General features: G+C 34.0%; 2 protein-coding genes across 2 annotated transcripts in view; both read right to left on the reverse strand.

The window, feature by feature from the left end:
* LOC129804242 (echinoderm microtubule-associated protein-like CG42247) overlaps nt 1–6,435 on the reverse strand; it is a 28,329-nt gene extending 21,894 nt beyond the window's left edge. Inside the window, exon 1 of the mRNA XM_055851380.1 lies at nt 5,786–6,435. Within this exon, the coding sequence (XP_055707355.1) occupies nt 5,786–6,412 (627 nt within the window). The 5' untranslated portion in view covers nt 6,413–6,435. The remainder of the gene's footprint in view (nt 1–5,785) is intronic.
* A 14,443-nt stretch (nt 6,436–20,878) lies between these two features.
* On the reverse strand, nt 20,879–21,538 carry LOC129804276 (vacuolar ATPase assembly integral membrane protein VMA21). The gene is made up of 2 exons (XM_055851432.1): nt 21,437–21,538; nt 20,879–21,376 (listed from the first exon to the last, which is right to left on the reverse strand). The coding sequence occupies exon 2, from the start codon at nt 21,344–21,346 to the stop codon at nt 20,954–20,956; it is 393 nt and encodes a 130-aa protein (XP_055707407.1). The 5' UTR covers nt 21,347–21,376; nt 21,437–21,538; the 3' UTR covers nt 20,879–20,953.
* Nucleotides 21,539–23,357: the final 1,819 nt, after the last annotated feature.

The following is a 23,357-nucleotide window of genomic DNA, read 5'->3' on the forward strand; positions in this document are numbered from 1 at the left end:
TTTCCATTTATGATTTTAATTTTCATTATGAAAAAATTTCATGAAAAAATTTACGCTAAACTTATTGTTTTCTTCTTTGTAGGTTCGTAACGAAAGTTCATGACACTTCCAATAGATATATATTTTAGATTGCTTATCTAACGCTAAATGACTAAGTGAAAATTTAAAACGTTACCTATATATTTGTATTCCTCAATAAAAGACTTTGAGATTCGAGTTTGTTTTTCTTTTGGGTCATTAAATTAAATTCTCATTTCTTTAATAGCCTTGCCGAAAGCTTGGGGTCATTGAATTTATAATGCTGGGTGATTTATTATATTGAAGGAGTGATTGATCTAAATCTACTGCAATAAATCCTTAGGAGATTCCGGATAAACCTTTGTGTTTAGGGAAAAAAAGGAATGGGAAAAACCGGTGTAGTGTGAGAAAAATCACTTTTAAAGTGGCTTTTGAGTTGGCGATAAGTCAAATGAGATGAATTAAAAATGAATTAGGGGTGTTTTTCGTGATTTTATCATGCAATCGAAATTTATTAATGCTCCCGAGAAGACGATTTTCTTGTCGATATTTTGGGGCATGGGATTTGGAAATTGCGACACAAAAGTGAAAATATATCGAGTGGAGAAGAAAAGCTAAGGAAGAGCGACAGAGAGTGAGAGGGAGGCTTTTTGAGGCCAAAGCAGGGTACAATTGGTGAGGTATATGTCTCTGTGTTGGTGGTGGCGAAGAAAACTTGGCCAGTGGTCAAAGAATCGCGTGTGAAAATCAATGAGAAAAGATTTTCCCTCGTGGCAAACACTGCTATAAAGGTGGATGTTTGCCTGAGACAGAAAATTCGCTGTTTTTCTTGGTGAAAAAAAAACTTTTCTTCATGGTATTTTAACTTTTTTCTACATCCCCCAAATTCCATGAATTAAAGAAGACTTTGGGGAGGTTTTAGAGAAAAATTACACACAATTTTGCCCCCCTTTTCAATATTGACGTGGTGCTGAAAAGTGGAAAACAAGTAGAATATAGCACTTTTAGTGACTTCCTTGAGAAATGTACTCATAATATTTTTTTTCTCAAACCATCAAGCACGTTAGAAAATCCCATTCACTGCAGTTCTTTTCTGTCTTAATTAATGTTTGCTGTGTGCAATTAGAGAGGACGTTTTCTTTTTTACTCTCTGTCCGGCTTTCTTTTTGCTTTCTTCCTTCTATGAGGAATAAATAAGAAATTTGCACGCCAATTGACGTCATTTTCTAGGTCAATTTATCAATCCCTTCACTCCACTTCAATTGCGACTTTCTTTTCGATGTACCTCCACGAGCCGAGCCCATACTTTCTCTTCCAATTGGACACTAATGCACTTTTCCGGTTTCGCCCATCTTGTGCATATTCCTAAGCAATCATCCACCTTCTCTGATAATGTGAATTAATATGCCATTACATTCCTCAGCACTTTCCCTACTCGAACCAGAAGAATTGGGAACGAGCCTTAACCCACTTTTTCATGCACTTCAATTTCCCGCCATTTGGTCAGTAAGCGCGGGAAAGTATACAGAGAGGATCTCAAAAGTAGGGTGATGGGCCGGATTTCTGTCCACAAGTACACTCCCTTAACTAAAAGTGACTAAATGAGTTAGGAAGCGCATTTGTGAGGTTTTAAAAGTTCTCTTTAAGGCTCAATCAATTTTACGAAGTCTCTAGTCATCGCAGTAGTAAATTTTTAAAACATAACTTCAAGGATTTTTTCTTACAATTTATATTTTTTTCCACAATATTTAAGCTACCGTAAAGTAGTCCAGAGCAATGATTGTTCTATTGAAAAAACAATTACCCACGCATAAGACCGACAAATTGAGCAAATTTCCATAATGTTTTTAGTGCAGAAAATGCGTGATTTATTGTGGAACGACTACTTTCTCAAAATATAGTAATTTTCGATTTAAAATGTGGTAAGAACGAACTTTAGTATATCCTAATTCTAGCATTTAGCACCCACTAAAATTTTCCACAGGAAAAGTGCTTGATTTTTTACTGTATAAATTTCCATTGCCTTGCAAGTTTTAAACGCTCGTTGGACGCTTTAATATACAGAAAAAAAATATTTTGTAAAATTGTTCGTAAATGTTTGTGAAATCCTATGGCAGACTTACGAAGTGCTCATGAATTGTATAACCCACAAACAAGTTCGTAAAATTTTGTAGTTTTTTTTACAAACATTGTTCGTAAAATGATCATTTGACGAACATTTTTTGTACTTTTACAAACATTTGTTCTTAAATATTTTTTTGTCATTTTGTCATTTGTTCGTAATTTTTTTCCAGACAAACAAAAAATTACGAACAAATACGAACAAATGACAAAATTTTACGAACATTTTTTTGTGTGTTTACGAACATTTACGAACAAATGTTTGTAAAAGTACAAAAAATTTTCTTCAAATGATCATTTTACGAACAATGTTTATGAAAAAAACTACAAAATTTTACGAACTTGTTTGTGGGTTATACAATTCACGAGCATTTCGTAAGTCTGCCATAGGATTTCACAAACATTTACGAATAATTTTACAAAATATTTTTTTCTGTGTAGGAAATAAAACAGTGAAAGGATTAATAAAAAATAATAGTGAATTATAAGGCTAAACATTTTAAATTTTATTTTAATTATTTATGTCTCAGAAGCTTCAATATTTCGCCCTTAATGCTTTATACCTGAAGAATAAATGTTAAAATAAAATTCTTAAAACAAGGTGTCCTACATTTTGCAAGTTTTGCAATATTAAACTTTTTATTCCTCTTTCATATTTAATGCATTCAGAGCAAAAATAATCTATTGTAATAGGGAAGTGCATATACAATAGACTGTTTGTGTTGCATTGAATCTTCGAAAAGCTGTTTGATCGCGAAATAGGTAAGGTAAAGTATCCTCACTCGACCGGGTTCCTTGATTCGACCGGTCGGTGGGTCAATTTTTAAATGTTTGATGGTCAATTTCGTCAATTTTTATGAATTTGTCACTGGTTCGTATTGTTCATGGAATTAGTTAATGTTAGATCATACGCAAAATATTATAGCAAATATAAATAAATTGAATAAATAAATCTACCGATCGATCGAAGGCACTTTACCTTGTGATCTGTGCAATTTAATTTCTGATAACGTCCAATTTTAATTCTAATTTGATTTTATTTTAAATTTTAGCCAACAGTTTGTAACAGCATCAAGGTGGAATGCTAAAAAACTGTAGAGCCTTGCTATAGTCCATATTTGGTTCCAGATTTGACACTTGGGTCGCACTATAGTCTGTGTCATTTTTTAAAATGATCAACAACTTTTAATGTTGAAATTGCTCGACGGCTTCCACTTTCTTTGCGATTGTTGTACTTGTCCTCGCTCTCTTCATTATGGATCACAATTATTATTATTATTATTATTTATTTCAATCAATACCAATAGGGTCCGCCCCTCTTACATGGTTTGGAAAAGAAAGAAAATCAGAAAATAATAACAGAGAAGAAAGAAAGGAAAAAGAGAAACGAATTTAGCCTGATCCAATCTTGTAGAATCTAGCGATGCCGATGAAAGATGATCTGGCATGCAAAGGAAGGGAGTTAAACAAGACAACCCCGTCGACAAAAATAGTTCGCGATAGCTGGTTAGAGTGAGCTCTCGGCACCAAGAGTCCCCGAACCCTGGCGCAACTTACTTATCACAATTACTCAATAAAGTTTACCAAAATTATTAAAATAATTATGACAACATTTCATGTCGCGTACTAAAAAACACAACCTAACTTAAAATCAGTGTTTACATATCAACGGTCGATAAATTGTGGACTATAGAGCGATGGCCTATAGCGGGGTTCTACTGTATGATCGCTATGCAAATGTTTTGTAAATTACTTAGTATTTTTTTTTAGATTCAGCACAGGTTGTATTATTTTTAGAATTAGGGGAGGCCGCAACAGAATTAGTCAGAGGTAGAATTAGGCAGTGGAGTGTTACGGGTATTAGAGTTTTCCATAAATAGAATATTGAGGATACTCCTATTTATTTAAATTACTTAACATCCTCTTCATAAAAATTATTCATCAAAATATATCATAGTCTGATTTAAACATCATTTTTACAAAATTATACACAATGAAAAATGTCATTTGCTAGCTAATTCTGTCCCAGTCTCCCCTACTACTCAAAAAATTTCGTAATTCATCAGTTATTTTTTCGTATATTGGGCAAAACTCTTAAAACAGTTGCAGGGCTTCCAGACGTTAAAAAAACTTAAGGAATTGACGATTTATTTTAACCAAATTAGCGATTAACTCTAATAGGCTAAACATAAATAATCTAATAAAAATATTAAAAGAAAATCACCCTAAAAATTGGTTAATTGATAAAATTTCTCATATGAATTGCAATAGAACTCCGTTGAAAGTGTCTAATATTCCATAATCCAGTCCTTAAAATAAGAGGATTATGTTATAGAAAATAATTAATTAGCCTAATTTACCTAGAAAGTTGTTTTCAATTCAAGTTTATCTAAAATATAACTTTTACTTGACTATTTAAACTTCAAATAAAACAAATTTTATTTTTTTCTGAATAAGCAATTAATTTATATTAATTTGTTCTTTTTAATCACACAATCAACAAATTTTAGAGAAATATTTAATTGATTTTAAAGCCTTTCTATGTCTTTATTCTTCATTCAAAAAATTTTTAAATAAAAAATATAAATCTACAATATTTTTATTATTTGATCCAAAAAAAAAAATGATATTATACGTATAATGTCTTATATAAAATTGAATAATTGGAATGAAAACTGTACAAAAATTTCTTAAAGTGAAAACTATTTTTGTCATATAAAAAAATAATTTTTTTTTATAAGTAAATAAATTGTATACACTGAGAAAAAAAGGGGATGCGATTAACTTTTTTTCTTCATAATTTTAACACTGTTTAGGTGTAAAAATGTATCAACATTTTTAATGTTAATTTTACATCTTTTTAAGGGCAAAATTAACACGAAAAAGAGTAACTTAATACCTAATGTAACCTAATACACCTAAAAAGCATAATATTTCAGATGAGTAATGCAGGGTAAAATAAACATTTCCGGAATGTTATTTTAACTTTTTCAGATTTCTCTCACTCAGTGTATGAATGCATATTAAGTATTTAAGTATTTAAGTGTTTTTGGTTATTCAATGTTTCAAAATTTGTTTTCGAAGAATAATTTAAATTTATCCATATTTGAAGTTATAATGAATAATGGCATATTACTTTTGATTGAATTATTGCAATTTCTTATGATTTAGATACTAAATATTTCATAATCTGAAAAGACTTAGATTTCTGTTTAACATATTAACTATATTTATTTGTTTTCTCTTAAAGTGTGGTTTTTTTTAATCAAATATCAACTTTTAAGTTTTCTTAAATTTTCTCAAAATGTTCCTTTATTTTAAAGTTACTTTAACCCCAATCTAACACATTGAAGATTTAAAAAATTAAAGATACCGATTTTTACTGAGAAACTATTAAACGGTTACATTGTTTTAATATAAAACTCTTCACATGGGAAGAAATGCAGTAGATAGGAAACTACCTTTTTCAGCCCAATCACCCTAATGGCATTTCCGTGTGGTGCAAAATTGAGTGTATTGATTGCGAAATCAAATATTTGTCTCGTAGAAATTGCACGAGGAGTAAACACTAAGAATGGGCAGTTGGGTGAGGGACGCATGCGTCCGAAACGGGGTTAATTGGCGCTTATTTTGGGGTCTTTCTTACCTTGAAGGTCTTGAAACTGGACACTACGTAAGATGATCCATCCTCTAGCTCCTCCAATGAATACTTTCGATCCCCATCCATAGAGAAGACAAATCTGGCACCGCGTGGAAGATCCAGTCGGGGTGAGATCTTATCTAGAAGTGCTTCCATTGTGGCCACATCTCGGCCGGGTTTGAAGCGGTACTCGACACCAGGGAAGAAGGGATCACCATTGCGGTAGAAAAGTACCCGCCGTGCCTTCCAGAAGGATGCATTGTTGTAGCGACTGGAAGCACCAAAGTCAGAGCGGGACTTGGAACGTGGAAGAGGAGCTCCCGGGAGCTGACTCGACACTTCACTCATGTTGTCCATGGCTGGGCTGGCGGCACGACTGGAGATGGCTCGACTGGAGCCCCAGTAGCTCGTAGCTGGGGCACTTGTGGCTATAGCACTGTCGCCACCGATAAACTCTTCGTCGTCACTCACGTCGATGGCCTTTGACCCATTTATGTCTACGGCGCCTGAGGCGTTGTTGTTGATACTGGCGCTTGATGGCTGTGGCACTGCCGGATTGTGGGCTCCGTTCATGCCAAGGCTCGCAACACCACTGGCACGTGCTCCGTCATCCAGGGCATCCTCATTCGACATGATGGCGCGCACGCGATAATCAACACTCGCGTCGGCGCGATTTGCGTTCGCGTCCCCACTGCGCAATCCTGTGGACGTCTTCTGGTCGGTAGACCCTCCACTTGGAGCATCCACTTGGGGTAACTCACTCGCGATGCTACCGTTCTGCAAGAAAGACATAACATGCTAAAAATGACTTATAACTCCACCGGACCAGGCTTTAGTCTACTAGAAATCATTGATAGGAACATATCTTACAGTGTAACTAAGAAAGAACAATTTAATTCCAAAAGGATTTATTTTGATCAAAAAAAAATTAATAAACTTTTTTTTTTGCATGGACCTCAAGCTTTTATTAAATATAAATCATGGCGTAACAACAATCTAAGTGTAAACTCTAAGTATTCTTCCTTATATGTTATTTCTTATTCATCATTGAACCAAGCATTTTTCAATTTTAAACAATGTATTCATGATACTTTAACAAATTATATCACGACACATATATCACTTGCAACTTTTGTCTGCCAGTCATATTCACGTATTGTAATATTTTCTCGCAGAAATGATGTGAAACTCACAATTACTTTTTAATTAGAAGGTTATACTTAACTTCCAAGGAAGTGATTTTGAAAAGCTTGCCGTGACAGTTACACTGACTCATGAAATTTATTCAAAATCAAAATTAAAAGTAAACTCATTGATGTAGAATCACATTTTAGTACAAATTCTTAGCATAAGAACTCTGAGAAAAGACCTTTTTATTTAATTTGTCTTTGATTTAAAAAAATATCTTAAAAAATTATATTGAATTAGATAAGAAACCACAAATAATTATTTAAATAAATAAATGAAAATATAATTTTATCGCGTCATCAGCCTCTAATTCTTTTACTTTTACAATTACTTGATTTTAACATTATTTATTTATTTATCTCAAATATTTAAGATGATTCAAGTATTCAAAATTGAGGATAAATATTCATAAATTTAAATAGAATTGGAAAAATATGGAAATATATTTAAAAGGTCTTCCTCTAAATTAGAATTTTTCGATACTTTGGCATGTACGAAATTGTCTTATCGTAAGCAAAGCTCTAAAATGTGATGCAAGCAAGGTAATTAAATTCACTCTGAGCTCTAAAAGGTGAGAAATCTCATATTTTGAAATATTTGTAAATTTACAACCTTTCCTTGAAACTAATTTTCCGTTTCCGACTTTCACTAAAAAGACTACTAAAGATCCAATTAAAGTGCACTGAGTAAATTTTATCTTACTTTTCAATCACAGCGATTTTCAACTGATTATACGCTCAAAATTGAACTGCAAAGTTGTAATTTCACTCATTTAAAGCTCACTATCGTTAACCTTCTCTTTATGTCGAATTTTTCCAACAATTCAGATTTTTCGCCATAAAAAAGCAATAAAATATGTATCTTACATTATTCCTTTTTCATAAAAATTGAGAAAGAAAATTTTACGGGTCATGTCACAACAAAACAATTTTTTTCCAATAACGAGCTATTTTTCCAAATAAACGGAAAACTATTATTTTGGAATATTTTATTTTTAATTCGTTTTATTAAAGATTTTGTAATGACTAATTTTTAAGTTATTTTAAGGTTTTGAAAATCTTCCACTTGAAGTGTTATCGCCTTTTCGAATCTATACCCCTCTAAAACGTTTTAAGATTTTAGGAAAAAATAACGTAAGAATTTTATTTACTAAATTTACTAAATTTATTTTGTGTTATAATTTTATTTAATTTCTTAATTTGCAGGGGTATACAAGCCTGCCTCTCACGGTTCACTTTGGGTGCCGATCAAAGCGATCCTGCAGACTGATTGCACGATCAGCGCAATTTTGGAAACTGATCGCCCGATCAACGCAGTCTTGGAGACTGATCGGCGAATAAAGATAAAGAAATTTATGTCCATATTTTTCATTTTTGAAGAAATTTTGATAGTTTTCCCAATAGTGTGATAGTGTGTTTCAATCAGGGGCCCATCAAGCCTAATAAAAAGTGAAGCTATTTTTCAGTTTTTCTTGTAAAACTTTTGCATATATTGCACCGTGACTTAAACAAATTTGCTCTTAGTTCTTGTTTTATTTCGGCGAACATTATAAAATATGTATTTTTGGATAGCTTTTAATGCACGATTTCGAAATATATCAGACTGATAAGTCAAATCTCTTTAGGGAAAAACTTGCCATTAGTCTTCAGTGCCTCTATGCAAAAATATATGGAAAAATAAAATATCGAGAGGCCCCTGGTTTCAATACTCCAAATATATTAACAAAAACTATTGTGTGTCTTCACTCTTATGGGCCTCTCTACACACTATAAGAAGTTTTCGTCAATATTTGGAATATTGAAACAAATTGCTTAAGCTTATGGCTTTTACACACTAGAGAAATTTATGTCCATATTGAAGAATTTTTCCTGCACACGCGCAGGGAATTCGCTTCAATATGAACATAAATTGCTCTTGTGTGCAGATACCATTATGTAGCAAAAACTGTCAAAATTTCTTTAATAATGCCAAATATGGACATAAGTTTCTCTAGAGTGCAGACATTTATAAAAAAGTTGCGAGATCCCAGTTAAAAATTTTAAAAAAATGCCAAAAAATTCAAATTTTGTATCGTAGAGAGGATTAGTAGGGGGAAGTGGGGAACCTTTGAAAATGGGGCACCTTTGAAATTGGGATTTTTCACTTATTTAACAAAAATGAGCCTTATTGTGATATAATTTAGGTGCACAAACAGATCGAAAAGCTAAATTACATTATGATATGGCTTAGTTCCACTTAAACATAGGTGGAAAATCCCAATTTCAAAAGTGCCCCACTTTCAAAGGTGCCCCACTTTCCCCTATTGAGAGTTAGTTCATGTTGGATCGTTATAGGGAATAGATCGTTAAGAGGAATGCTGAGGGTTCTGAAGAAACCTCTGACAGACAAGGCGCTCATCCATGGATTGCCTTAAGGGCTCCGTCTATGCAGTTTCTCTGGCAGATCTAACACATTTTAGATCTAATTTTTCATACACTTAAATTTTGTGATTTTTCACGATTTTATTATGGAAGTCCTTTGAAATTTTATTGCTCAAATTCTATTAAGGGAACAATATGATCTGTGAGGATAATCGCGCACTCCTTTAGAGCCCGTTGTCATTTGAACCCACGCCTATCCTTCCGTGACTGATTCCCATTTCCTTACCGGCTAAATGGAACAATACAGTAGACTCTCTCTCAATTGGGCATTTGGGGCAAAATGTCATCCGGTTTATCGATAGATTTGGGCGTCAAAGCCTTTGTAAATTTCACAAAAAGCGCTGAATTATAAAGAATCACGATAAAATAGGAAGAACTATAGCGAATTTGAGCGAATTAGCTTCATAATTAAACGTGAAAATTGTCAACAAAATTTTTCGCCCGATTGAAAAAGAGCCGATTGAGCGGGAGTCTACTGCACCATACTCATATATCTTGTACTCTTCATGTTTGTTTAATTTTACCTATATTTTACGTTTACGGTATGATTAAATCACAGACTATACATGCCGGCCTGTGGTTCAAGTTATTCGCCGTTTTGCTGGTTAGGCCAGCATTGGTAAGACGGTGGCAGTTGCACCTACGAATTAGGTATCAAGGTGTTATTTCAATGAAAAATGAACATTTTCTTTCAACACTTTATTGTTCACAAGTGTTTCTACATAAATGACTTTTATTTATGTTGGTTCCTATCACGACTGTTTGGTGATTTTGGAACACTTCAAGGAGTGGGGAAAACAGTCGTGATAGGAATCAACACAAAGAAAAGTTGATAATGCAGAAGCACTTAAGAACGGTAGACAAAGTACCCATGCTTTGCACGGTCCCAAGCTTTATAATGACTTAATTTTTCCTATGTTTCTGAATAAATATGACTGAGCAATATATTTTAATAACAGGACACTTTCTCCTAGTTTTCAGAATATGGGTGCGATGAGTAATATTTATTGAAAAGCATAGGAAAAATTTAGACATTATAAAGCTTGGGATCGTGCAAAGCAGAGGTATGCAAGAACCGTTTGAAACCGAACAAACGTTAAATGAAACTTTTAAGTCAATGCAATGGTTAAAACCAAGGGCATGACATGTTCTATGTTACCCATATTTCTAGCGAGCCGAAAAAACTTTTGAGTTTATTAGCTGTTTCTGTCATTATAGAATGAAATAGCAAAAAATACTAATACAAAATAAAAGCCAATTTAATAACAAAAAGGCAACCGAAAACCCCAAATTGGCAAACTACGTAGTTTTGGAGATATCTCGTGAAATGTGTACGAAAACAGGAAAAAAATTACACTAAAACCGGTCTCATTTTTCAGAGCTAATGTCACCTCCCTGGTTAAAACGCTACCTGAACAAACTTATTTTGACGTTTATTCGGTTTCATACGGTTCTTGCACACCCCTGGTGCAAAGCATGGGAACTTTCCCCTAGTTAAAAAAAAACATTCATTTTTTACTGGAATAGCACCATTAGACACTTATTTTTAATTATTAATCTTATTTTTCATAACTGAAATATTATATTAAGTCGCTGGGGCAGAAATTTCAGGAAAATGAGAATTTTAGCGTAGCATAACCTCATTTTAGAGGATCGTTTCTTGCGTAACTCGACAAGAATACAAGAATTTCAGTATGAGTTTGATAATTTCATCTTCGGTATGCGTCTTGGCTAACCATTTTTCTTGTTTTCTTTTCGCCCATGTGACCTACCTTTAAATGAAAGATTTTAAGACTAATACACACTTTATGCGGTGTAATATTTTTTTTTAATCCGTGATAATAATTACAGTGCAACAAAGAAAGTATACTCCTTAATTTTCTAGTCGTGCTCTCTGATAAAATAAAAAAGTCACTGAGCTGGGTATTTTTAAGTTTTGATTTATAGGTAGAAAATTATGGATTTCCTTGGGGACTCTGTGGTGATAAAATCCTGCGGGAAAATTAGGTCACCGGCCAGCAAAGTGACGCGCAATAACAAAGAAAGTTAAAGGGTATAAAATTGACCACCCCAACTCTCACGACACACAAAACACCTTATTTCTTCAGCTTATATGCAAATGAGTGGCATGGTCGTTGCACTGTTCCACTTAACTTAGTCGTTTTATATGAGAAATTATTGCGTCTCTGAGGAAGGAAATTTTTCCTTACATTTCTCTATGCTGTTTTTATCGCCTCCTGTTTGAGTATTTGGAATAATGGGCCTTTTTATGATCCTCTGTTGATGGTTAGTTTTTTTATTGAAACACTAGGAATTAAATGCTAGGAAATAGTGTCACCAAAACTTAAATTTATTTATTTGGATTTAATGAGGAATAAAGTATCACAAAAGTTTTGTAATTCTTCACAATTCACTGTTACACTTGAAAAATTGTCTGTACTCTCGATTGAGTGTCTCTTTGGCATAGGAACCAAGGACTTGAAGAGTCTCGGGCATTTGTGGACAGGACTGTCCTCTTCTTCGGAGGCGAACTTGAAACCAACTAAACTTCTTGCACCTCTCGTGTTACATTTAAATACGCCCTGTCCCGCGACTTCTTTTTCCTCTTTTTGATTTTCTTCAACGTTCTACTTTGACTTTTTTTCCGCCAACTTTTCCTCTCCTCACTCCCTTTCCTTTTTATTGCTTCCCTTCTCTTGTACACACACAAACCTCCGCAATTAGCCAGGTCGTGCTTCGACCCCATCCCATCATAAATTATTTTCTTTATTAAAAGCCGCCCTGAACCCAAGCGGGGTTTGGGGAACACACCTCTTCTGGAGATTGTGCGCGACTGTTGGGGCAGAAATTCACTGAATTTATTGACTTGGGGAACTAGAAAAGTTCCTTCTTGTAATAATTTTTTATTAAAATAATTTTTATGACTAATCTTGCTAAGCAATCTCGACGTTTTGGAATTAATTCTTTCGCGCTAGCTCATATACTCGTTGGAAAATTAAATGTCCCTCACAGAGTTTGGGTCGCAAACTCAACCTTTAGATGAGGGACAAAATAGACCAATTTGAATATATATTATTTGCATAATTGGATATTTATTTTTATCGAGGACCTTTTCTTTCTCTCACCAATTTTTCTCCTGCAGAAACACGCTTTTCCCGCCAAAAAAAAATCACATCAACAATACCGAAACTCTCACTAACTCACCATTTAAGAAACGCGACTGCACGTGAATCCCGAGCTGCTCGAAAGGAATAACACTAAGCAAGGATTATGAGCCAGACCTTTCCTGAACCTTGCACGGTGTACAAATGCCAACGATGGTGCAATGGTTTGAAAAAGCCGGTGATTTGTCACACAAACGCACAACGAGGCTTTTCACCCCGAAACCCCCCATGGGTGGTGTTGGTGGTTCGGATTTTTCCCTAGTTGGGAAAATACCTTTTTTCCTGCGCACTGCCATCCAATAGCAGTCACGGCTCCGCCTTTCAGTGTCCCAAATTGATGATTTCCATGTTTTTTGCAATTGAGGGAGAGAAAAGTCGCGTCTCCGACTTTTTCTTCCGGCTTCAATTCCACCCCAAAGGGGTCCCACACCCTCAAACATTCTGGCAAATCAACAAATCGACAAGCGTCTAATGATCCCTTTCGTCATGGGAAAATTCTTGGATTTTCCCCACATCAGGCGGCTAAAAAGGAAGTCAGCTCCATAAATCATATTATCAATTTTGAGCCCTTTTTCCTGTTCCCATCAACTTCAGAAGCACTTTTCCCGCCTTTGGCGCTATTTATTTTACTCTAAATTACCCCAAAGGACAATTTAGTGCAATTTTCTGGTGAATCAGAGGAAAATTTATGAGTAAATTTACTGTATTTTACATATTTAAATTTAAGTTATTTTAAATTTATAAGAATACTTACAGCAAACTCAACAATTGAAGAAAAGGCAATGTAATAAAAAAGTTCCTTAACCCTTTATGGACGATAGGAACACCGGTGTCCCATAAAGAAAATAATTATTCCTGACTACCTAAAGTTATGTTTTTTGTTATGTCTGTACATAATTGTAAAGTAGAAGGTTGAAGGAATCTAGAATATTTTTTGCAAGTCTCTAGCTATTTGCTATGTAGTAAATATTTAAGCTGAAAAATGGTGAATTTTTAAATTCTTAAATTCAACATTTATTTTATTTATTTTTTATACTTCCAATTTTTTTTAAGCAAAACCCTTTTGGTATTATAAACTACAATAATCATACGTAATATTTTTCATTAAAGCGAAAAATATTATTCATTGGTATTGTCAGAAAAATTACTTAAATTTTTAGGTAATTTTTGTCCCTATCGTTCATAGAAGCACAAAATATACCAAATCAGACTCTGTTGGACTTTCCAAGGTTAGATGTAAGACCTATTGTTGATTATATTTCTCAGTTTAGTTTTTATTGTTGATTTTCAGTCCGTAAAAAGTGTCTCGTCGTTAAAGGGTTAAAAGAATCACAGAAATTTTGAATACAGTTTTTGATTTATGTTTATAACATTAATTAATCAATTATTACAATTTATTTTATATAATATCTAAATTTAAAATAGCAAGAAATTTGTCGAGATAAGAAAATAAACCAGTAGAAATAATCAATAAGAACCTAAATAAATAATTCTAACAAAGAGTCTTAAACCTAAAAAAATCAACTTGAGTAAACTTACAAGAAAGTATACCCAAGAGACAGAATATGATTGAAGTATCATAATAAGTCATTGAGGTGTCATTTAAACATCTTTAATACTATATCACATAGCTACATGACCAAATTTTTTCTAGTTTGACAGCAATAAAAACGTTTAGTGTCGAAATACAGACATCACGATGACTATCAATATTACATGTTAATACATTTCGGAATTAAAATTCATAAGAATGACTATTTAACGGTGATATCACACTAGGATTTTCACAATTTAAACTTAAATTCAATTGAGCCAATTGAGCATTATAAGATTTCTAGAATTTACTTGAAAATTCTCACAGCCAGGACATATTTTGCAAGAAATTTGCTCAATTTTAAATAGTGCCGCGATATTTTTGTTTGTGAATGACTCCGGAAAATGCTTCTAAAAAAATCTCCGAAAAATGCGTCGGAATGACTCTTAAAATGGCTTATAAGTCACTCATCTGCTATTCAGAAGGATGTCCAAAGCCAGAAGAAAGATTTGTAGGGAAAGGGCTGATGAAGCGACTCTCATACATCTTGTTGAAAAGCTATGTGAAGTCATAATTACTCCCGATATTGATGCTTTACTCGCGTACAAGTTTATCACTAAATACTTTATTTATCTTATTTTTTGGCCACAATAATGCCCAACGCACAATAAATTTTGTTTTGTAAACATGTTTTTGACACTTCAGTGAGAGTGAGTGAGATATAAATCTAGTCATCTTATTCACTCTTATAGGCAATTCCGAAAACATGTTTACAAAACAAAAGCTATTGTGCATTGGGCATAATTATTACGAGTAAATAAATTTAATAAGAACAATTTAGTTCAATAAGAATCTACTTGTTTAACTGCGATAAAATTGAAATTAATGAGCAATTTTAACATTTTAATTTGCTGAATTCAAATTTAATTGAACAAACACATTCATGCTATTTCAGCGTGTTTAAACATGTTTTGGTGGGCCAAGTATTAGGGGAAACTGGGGCATCACCAAACACAGGGTAGCACCAAACACTGCGATTTTTTAATCAGATATTCGACTTCTGAGGACAAGACCTATAGGAATTTATAGGCACTATAGGGATGCTTGTCTACTGGAGAAATGGTTAAGATATTCCAAGTAGTTAAGAAATAAAAATTAGTGTTTGGTGCTACCCCGTGTTTGCTGGTGCCCCAGTTTCCCCTAGTTTATATCAACAAAAGAGCGAAAATGTATCAATTCAAGTGATTTTTAATGCAAAATAACGCAGGAACAATTCATCTGAAAATTAAATTGAATTTAAAAATTGAAAAAAATCCTAGTGTGATAGCACGGTAATATTATGATATCAACCTTGTAATAAAATGATATCAAAATAATTATATAATGTTGTGGATTAGAATTTGGGTAAGCTGTGGGCCAGCAGCAAAGGTGTAACGTTGACTTTATAGACTTAAAAATTTATTAGACTCAAGATTTCGGCTTTTGAGTGAAGGGGAAAAGCGCCTTCATGGTTTTATATGACACATTTTCTAGGGTAACATTCGGTCTCATAGCGTGAATGGCCTCATCCTAGGCTTGCCCAATGCTGACAGATCTTTACTTTTGCCGGTAGTGGGTTCCAAGGTTCCCACCCAAGGTACTGCGCTACATTTTTTTAACGACGAGGAGGCGTTAATAAGGACCAGAGACGACTCACTTAAACCCAAGCTTAAACCTCTTCTCCTATGTGGTCCAAGACGATAGGGCTCTTCATTCGCCAGTAGCGAGGTTCTCGTTCTGTAGGTACTAATACGCTATCCATGGTTTACAATCAGACGTTGACAAACATGACAGGGAATAAGACTCGCTTAGGGCATAGACGGAAAGAGTTAGCTTTGCAAGAAACCCTATGCCTCAGATGAGTAATGCTATTCTCAGACAGGCAGGAAAGGCATTTCGGCTCCATTCTTCCACTATAGGGAAGGGGGCAATTAAAGGGGCAATAGTCTCGATGCTCCCTAGGATAGAAGAATGCTTAACCTCTCAGCCAGGCATAGGGGCTACAGCCTTGACATTCTTTCTAGGAAAAATGTAGGGGAAACCGGAATAGAATTAGTTAGCAAATAAATTTTTTAAATTAAAAGGTAAAAAATTTATTAATTTAGAAACTTTAAGTCAATTTTAGAAATTTGATGGGAAAAATTTAAAAATTTGGAAAATTTTCAGCAAGCTTGGGCTTTAATTAAAGCAAGACAAAGGGGTGATAAAGCTTCTCATGCTTTCCGAAATACTTGAACTCATGATTTAATTAAATGTTACTTCCTCTCTCCAAAAAAAATGTCGTAATGTCTCTGAATTAAAGATGTAGGAATTGAATTAAAATTGGAACACTTACTAAAATTGTATATATACCTGTACTTTTAATGGAATAAAATATAAAACTAAACCTAAAACTAAAACTCAGAACATTGCAGTTTATCGTTCTTGTTTTCTTTAAAACCATTCCTAATACATATTTTGAAATGCATAAAAATATAGACAAAGTAAGTGTTTTGTGTACTGCAAATTTTTACCATTAACTAAAAAATTTTTAAAGATCATTTTTAAATCCAAAAATTTTACCCAAACGTATGACATTTTTTGAAGAGAGATACTCCCTCTCTCTTTTTTTTTCACTGAACAGCATTTTCGCATCATCGTTTCTGGTTCAAAATAATTTGAACCGATTTATAAATCATTCAAAAGAACATATAAAATAACTTATATAGAAAAATATATTTCACAAAATTGTTTGTTACTTGTTTGTAAAGTCTTCCTAGACGAAGAAAAATGTACGAACAAATGTTTGGAGAACAAAAAATGCTCGTCCAGTGATTATGTTACGAAGAACATTTATTGAGAACTGCAGGATTTTACGAACTTCTCAGTGTGTTATACGATTTACAAGCTTTTCGTAAGCCCCCAGTAGCAGTTTACAAACATTTAAGAATTGTTTTACGAAACGTTTTTATTTCCTGTGTACGAGCGATACAATTGATTTTCTTATAAAACGGGTGGCAAAGCATCCGAGGCTTTGCGAGCCGCTCGAACTCCCGAGAAGAAGCTCTGCCTTATATTCTATTTCGGATTTTTTTGTACTTATACAAGATTAATTTCGATTAATTTGTCTATAAATACCACAAAACCATCTTGAAGTTGAAAATTGTGCATGAAGAGGATATTTAACCCATTCAGTCAATGTATCAGAAATACTTGAGATAGAATGTTCATATTTTGGGATTAGTTTCCTACAGAAAAATAGATGAATTTTTTGAAAAGAATTTTTTTTAATCTGTTATGGATGTATTATAAATGTATTTTCATCTCTGTCGGACCATTTTTTCCAAGTAATTGAAGAACTAAAGTTACTAAAAATCCATTCCCGACAGCAGCAATTCGGATAAAAGTTGCCCAGGAATAAATTATCTAAAATCACTCAATTTGCGTATGATGTATAATATATGTAATTATATGTAAGTATGATGTATAATACCATGGTAAGGAATGGGTTAAAAAAAATTATATTTTAATTAATTTAATTTGAACAAATCGGTCCAAAATTAGGCCCTTTAACCTTGAAAGATGACGATTTAACCGGTGAAAGGTGTCTAAGGACGATATGTTCAGCTGGACTAACTACAAAATATATCCGAAAATCATTGAAATCGCTAGTGTCAATTTTGTGCAAAGTTAGAAAAACTTCATTTTTGACGTATTTTTGGGGGTTAGGGAACGCATGAAGGGAAGAGGTAATAAAACCAAAGAGATTGGCTTCGAAATAATGTCATTTGAGTAGGGGTCATCGAAGATCGGAAGTCGATATCTCATACTGTTTGAATCAAAATGTACGTGATTTTCCCTGCCATATTCGATACCTGATGAAGAAGACATCCATCCTCGAAACGTCGTAGAGAATAAAATTGTGAAAATCAAGAAAGGTTCAGTGTCTCCGTCTATTTCCTGTCTAAAATTTTCAGCTGTTTGGAGCCGAAACAGTCACAATGACTGGCCCAACAATGTGTAAAAAGTCGACATACACTTAATATAAGGGCCTTGACAGACCTGAGGATTAGCCGAGAGACGGCTTAGCGTAATTATATTATAAATAATGGTCAAACTGCATTTCCATCATTTTCTACTAAGTCGTCTCTCGGTTTAAGTCGTATGTGTGTTTAATTTGCTTAAAAAGGCCATAAGAGATATAGATTTAACGATACTATCGATTCGATAGTGTCGAAAAGTTATCATTCCATCCCAGGGTATGAATTCTGAAATGCATGAGTTTTTCACGTGAGAAAGTCACGGCTTTTTGATCACCTTTTGCAAGGAATTTATGAAGCTTTAATTAAAAATTTGATTTGAGATACTACACAAAAAATAAGAATTCATATAACAATTGTTGCGAAAGCTTCACAAGGTCCTTATAAAAGGAGATTAGAGAGCGGTGAGTTTATCACGTGAATGATTCAATATCTCAGAATTCATCCCAAGGTCTCAATGGCTGAACTTTTGAAATTTTCAAAACTAAATTTTAGAAAATTAGTTTAAGTATAGGACTTTATGTCTAGTCTTACGAGCTTTGAATTATTAAATAAATTAACATTAATAATTAAAAATTATGTTTTTTTTTAAATCTCTGACCCTCGTAAGCCGTTAAATCGGAAGCAAATATCCACTGCGGTTTCTAGATTTTGGGACACTTACAATTGTTTTATTTTATAAACAAAATTAAAATATTGATTTTCAGCAATAAAACATAATTTTTGATGTCCCTATAATTACTATTAAAATTTTTGCTAGGGGGTCATGGACAAGCACGTGGCAAATTGACTTTTTTATATGGAGCTATTTGAAGCCAATTTCCTAAATTGATCTCGGACTCAGCTCACAGTGTTCCGAGGAAAACATTTATTTAAACAAAAAATTGGTGTATTTATCCCTCGACGCGGTAAGTTATCTTATAATACGAAAAAACTTCTCAATTTTTAGATATTTAGCGCAATGGTCGCGAGTGCAAAAAAAATCCCATATAAATTTAAATCGAAGTATGAGAAAGTGGCTTCAAATTTCAGGCAACTTGCCATGGGGCTACACCTAAACTGAAGCTAAGCTTTAACGAAATGTATTTTAGATAGATATAAATTAAATTACAGACCAAGGTTCAGCTTCCATTAGAAATACGCGAAGAAATAACGTTTTCAATGCTCCAGCTCAAAGTACCCCCACCTCCCTTAATTCAATTTTTCAACATTAATTCTAAGTTCGGTTTTAGATTGTTCCTTTTGAATCTGCTGAAGCAAAACAATCTACCATATCATAAAATCCTAAGAGTCACAAAATCACCCCAAAAATCTTGGACTAGCGTCTAAAAAAGGGGCGCAACATGGTCAAACGGCGTTGCGTGTTTCAATTGCCACCGTCAACTATTCCCCCCGGCCCTCTAGCCCTCGATTGCCCACAATCAAATGCAAATCTTCAACACTTGGCGTCTGGCCGAAGCCAAAACAAAGACTTTGTTACTGGGGAGGGTGAAGCAGCGTCTCAAGAATATTTATTTCACTTTTTAGATCCCTTTTTGGTGGAGAAATTAACGAATTTTCTGTGGCACTATATTTGGGACATTCTCTCAAAGCATTTGAATAAATGTGAGGGTGATTTTTGGAGCAAGGACTTGGGGCCAATGAGAGAGAGAGAGTCAGCAAAATGCCTTTTAAGTGGCAAACTCTTGAGGGAGGAACAAAGGAAAAATTTCAATAAATTTCCAATAAAAGAGGGAGAAAAAATCCAATGGAAGTTTTTTATTGTGGCCAGAAGTGAGAGGAAAATTTTTCCTATTTTTTTTCCTTCTTTATTTGCTCGCGGAGGGTCAAATGGAGTCTTTTCATGTTTCTAATGAAACATATTTTTATGATTTCCGCTCCTTATTTGTTTCCTTGCGACACTCGCACTTCGTCGAAGGCGACCTAACTTGCAAATCTCTTCGATCAGCACGTGTTTCTCTCACCCAGAAAAAAAAGAAATCCAAGGGTTTTTCACCAGCAGAAAAGTTATTTCTTCAATAAATCTACAGAGGAATTGATTGACCTGAGTTGAGAGTGGATTTTTCTAAGTGGAAATTCCTTTTTCTCTTGAACGCGAAATTAATGTTAAGTAAAAAAAAGGAAAATGGGGGTGAATTCTTTTACTTCTTTTATGGATTCTGCATAATTTGATGGAAGAATAAAAAAGAAAAAACATTCTGTATTTCTAATTTACATTAATTCAGCGACAGTTTTTCTTTGCGCGAGGATAATAAGGGGATAATAAAATTAACCCATTGTACTATAATTCAATTAAAATTTAATCAAATTTTAATGAACGATTTTTCTTTTAGTCCTAAATACATAATAGCCTTTAAATATTCTATTAGGTGTTTGAACATCTTCTAACTAACTAAATAAAATTAATTCTTTTCTATAAGTGAGGGGCAATGGGTTAACGGAAAAGTCATATTCTTTCAGCGACAATTGTGTCAGGTCTTTTTCTCTGATTTTTTTCCCTCCTTAACTGTGACCTCACGCGACCCAGAGTCCGTGTGTTTAATTTTGGGTTTTACTGGCCACAATACAAATGCTGAAAGCCAGTAAAATGGGGCATTAGGAAAATTAGAGCTTTCATAGTTTGATTTTCTAATTAGTGAGATTCGTCGTCTCAATAAACCTTGGGGCGTGTTCCCTTGCCAATCACTTGCTCATATTTCTCGTTGGCAAATTGGACAAACAATTAAGCAATAATATTCTGTGGTTGTAGAAATTTAATTCAACTAGATGGATTTACAAATTAGATGGAATAAAATTCTGTACGTCATGTGCTACTTTCTCTTCTTGTCCTCCCTTCGTTCTTTGGGCATTTTCTTCTTGTCCTTTGGCACTGTAGCCAGTCGTGAGATTTCCTTTGTTGTGTCCCTGTACGCCACATAGACAAACGCAATGATAATGGTGTTGACTGTAATTACAGCCGCCAGAACTGACCAGCAGGTATTTTCAAATCCCTCTATGTGAAATCGTGTCTCCAGCAAATCCCTCATGCCATAGAAAACACCAAAAGGCAGGGTAAACATGAGGACACTGAAGAAGAATAAGGTCAAGAGAGCAACAGAAGTATCTCTGTTCCTCTGTCTCTCCTCCTCTGGACTTAGGGGCTCCTCTGCAGGCTCCTCCTGCTGAACATTGAGTGCCTCTTTGCTGACTACTTCAGATACCATTTTCTCTTCTGTTCTTTCACTTAAACTCCACTAAAATTAGAAAATTTGACTCCAGAGACTTCTCTCTGAGGATTCTTAGAGAAAACTTACCTAAGAAAAGCCGGGAAATACTTATTTTTCACGAATGAAAAAATGTAAACAACCACCTTGTTTTCTTGTCACTTCGGCAAATCACATGATCTCCCGCAGGTCTGTTGTTTGCTATTTTCGGCAGATGGAGCTAAAACGACCATACCCACTAACAATTCCACATAGAGTATTTTTGGAAACGTACTATGGAATTCCGACAGAATTGTCCAAAGGAAACATTCAAATTTTATCCGTTAAATTTGCTAAGTAGAAAAGTCTGAAAATATTGGAAGGTAACGGGTGGCAAAGCGTCCCAAGCTTTGAGAAATGTTCGAACTCGTGACTTAGATGCTATAGGGTAAGTGTGCCAAATTTCGGTATAGTTGCATGCAAGCGCCAAAGTCTCAAGTTTGAAATGTAATATCTTTAACTCTTTCGCGTCATTAGGGTCATATATGACCCGGGAAAAAACAATTTTTTTGACTATTTACATTAATTGAAATATATCGGTTTGTGCACGAAATCATAATAGAAGGATGTAAGATTCTTGGCTAATTTTCTCAAGACTCCAGATACTCAGGAAAAGAAAATATTTCAGATCAAAAATCACTAATTTCGAACTTTGTGAAATGACTTTTCTTTTTCAAAATTTTTTATATTCATTTATTTTTTCAGCAAAAAGTTCTTTAGAAATACAAAATAGAATATCCAAAGATTGTATATTGCATATTTTGATATAACAAACTACTCTCAATTTTTCAGAAAAGCGCGTAGAATTTTCCGGGTCATATATGACCCTATTGTCCCCAAGGGTAACAGTGTTTTCGTCCCAAACCTATAGCGAAATGTAGTTGGGACATTGTTTTTCTTTGTGAAATGCAGGTGGGACATCTTGCTCCTGGACATTTCATCTTATATCTGATGAATTATAACATATTTTGCAATATTTTCGAGTATTCTGCAAGCGTCTCATATTGTGCAATTGTATTGTGTGTGAATAAATATGTGGATAAGTTTATTTTTGCCAAATACCACTCAAAATAGTGTGACAGTGACTGTTCAAAGGGATTACCAGGAAGATTCCTTGAACACCAGGAGTACAGTGTTCAGCAATACAATCCAGTTTGCCATGGTTTTGGCCAAATTAGTAACTTCAAGCAAAAAAACTCTTAAAAAGCCCGTGATATAGATTTTGAAAATGGTATGTACACTTCCCTTGAGGACAATAGGGTCATATATGACCCGGGGTTTTTCCGAGTTTTCACGCAATGGAAAATTTTTTTTCCTCTCTGAACTATTATATTTGATCGTAAAGCATTAGGAAAAACTCAATTTTACATGAATTCATCTGGTGAATAAAAGTGGGACGCGAAAGAGTTAACCCATTCAGTCAATGTACCAGAAACACTTGAGATAGAATGTTCATATTTTGGGATTAGTTTCCTACTGATTAATAGATGAATTTTTTGAAAAGAAAAAAAAAATTTACCTATTAAGGGGGCGCGGGGAGCCCCTGTCAAACACACGTCTTAACGGTCACTGAATTTAAATTCTGTGCATTAATTCATTACAAACTCTACTGCTTAAGATAGAGTAACTATACAAGAAAACAAATTGGCAATTAGAATTCAAATCAGGAAAGAGGAAAAAGGCCAATTTTAACAATTTTGACGGGATGTCGCACTTTCCGTCCGCCATTTTGAGCAAAAATTTTGCATGACCTTCCGCGAAGCGAAAAAAGAACAACAAAATGTATTTCTATCTCTATCGGAGTATTTTTTCCAAGTAATTGAAGGACTAAAGTTACTAAAAATCCATTACCGACAGCAATTCGGATTAAAATTGTCCAGAAATAAATCATCTAAAATCACCCAATTTGCGTATGATGTATAATACTATGGTAAGGAATGGGTTAATAGAAATTGATTTTTTTTATTCCTTC

Source organism: Phlebotomus papatasi, chromosome 2, assembly GCF_024763615.1.
Source record: "Phlebotomus papatasi isolate M1 chromosome 2, Ppap_2.1, whole genome shotgun sequence".
NCBI classification, from domain to species: domain Eukaryota; kingdom Metazoa; phylum Arthropoda; class Insecta; order Diptera; family Psychodidae; genus Phlebotomus; species Phlebotomus papatasi.

What these genes read in the sequence shown, in the direction of transcription:
- LOC129804276 (XM_055851432.1), bottom strand. Translation starts at nt 21,346, where the DNA reads ATGGTATCTGAAGTAGTCAGCAAAGAGGCACTCAATGTTCAGCAGGAG.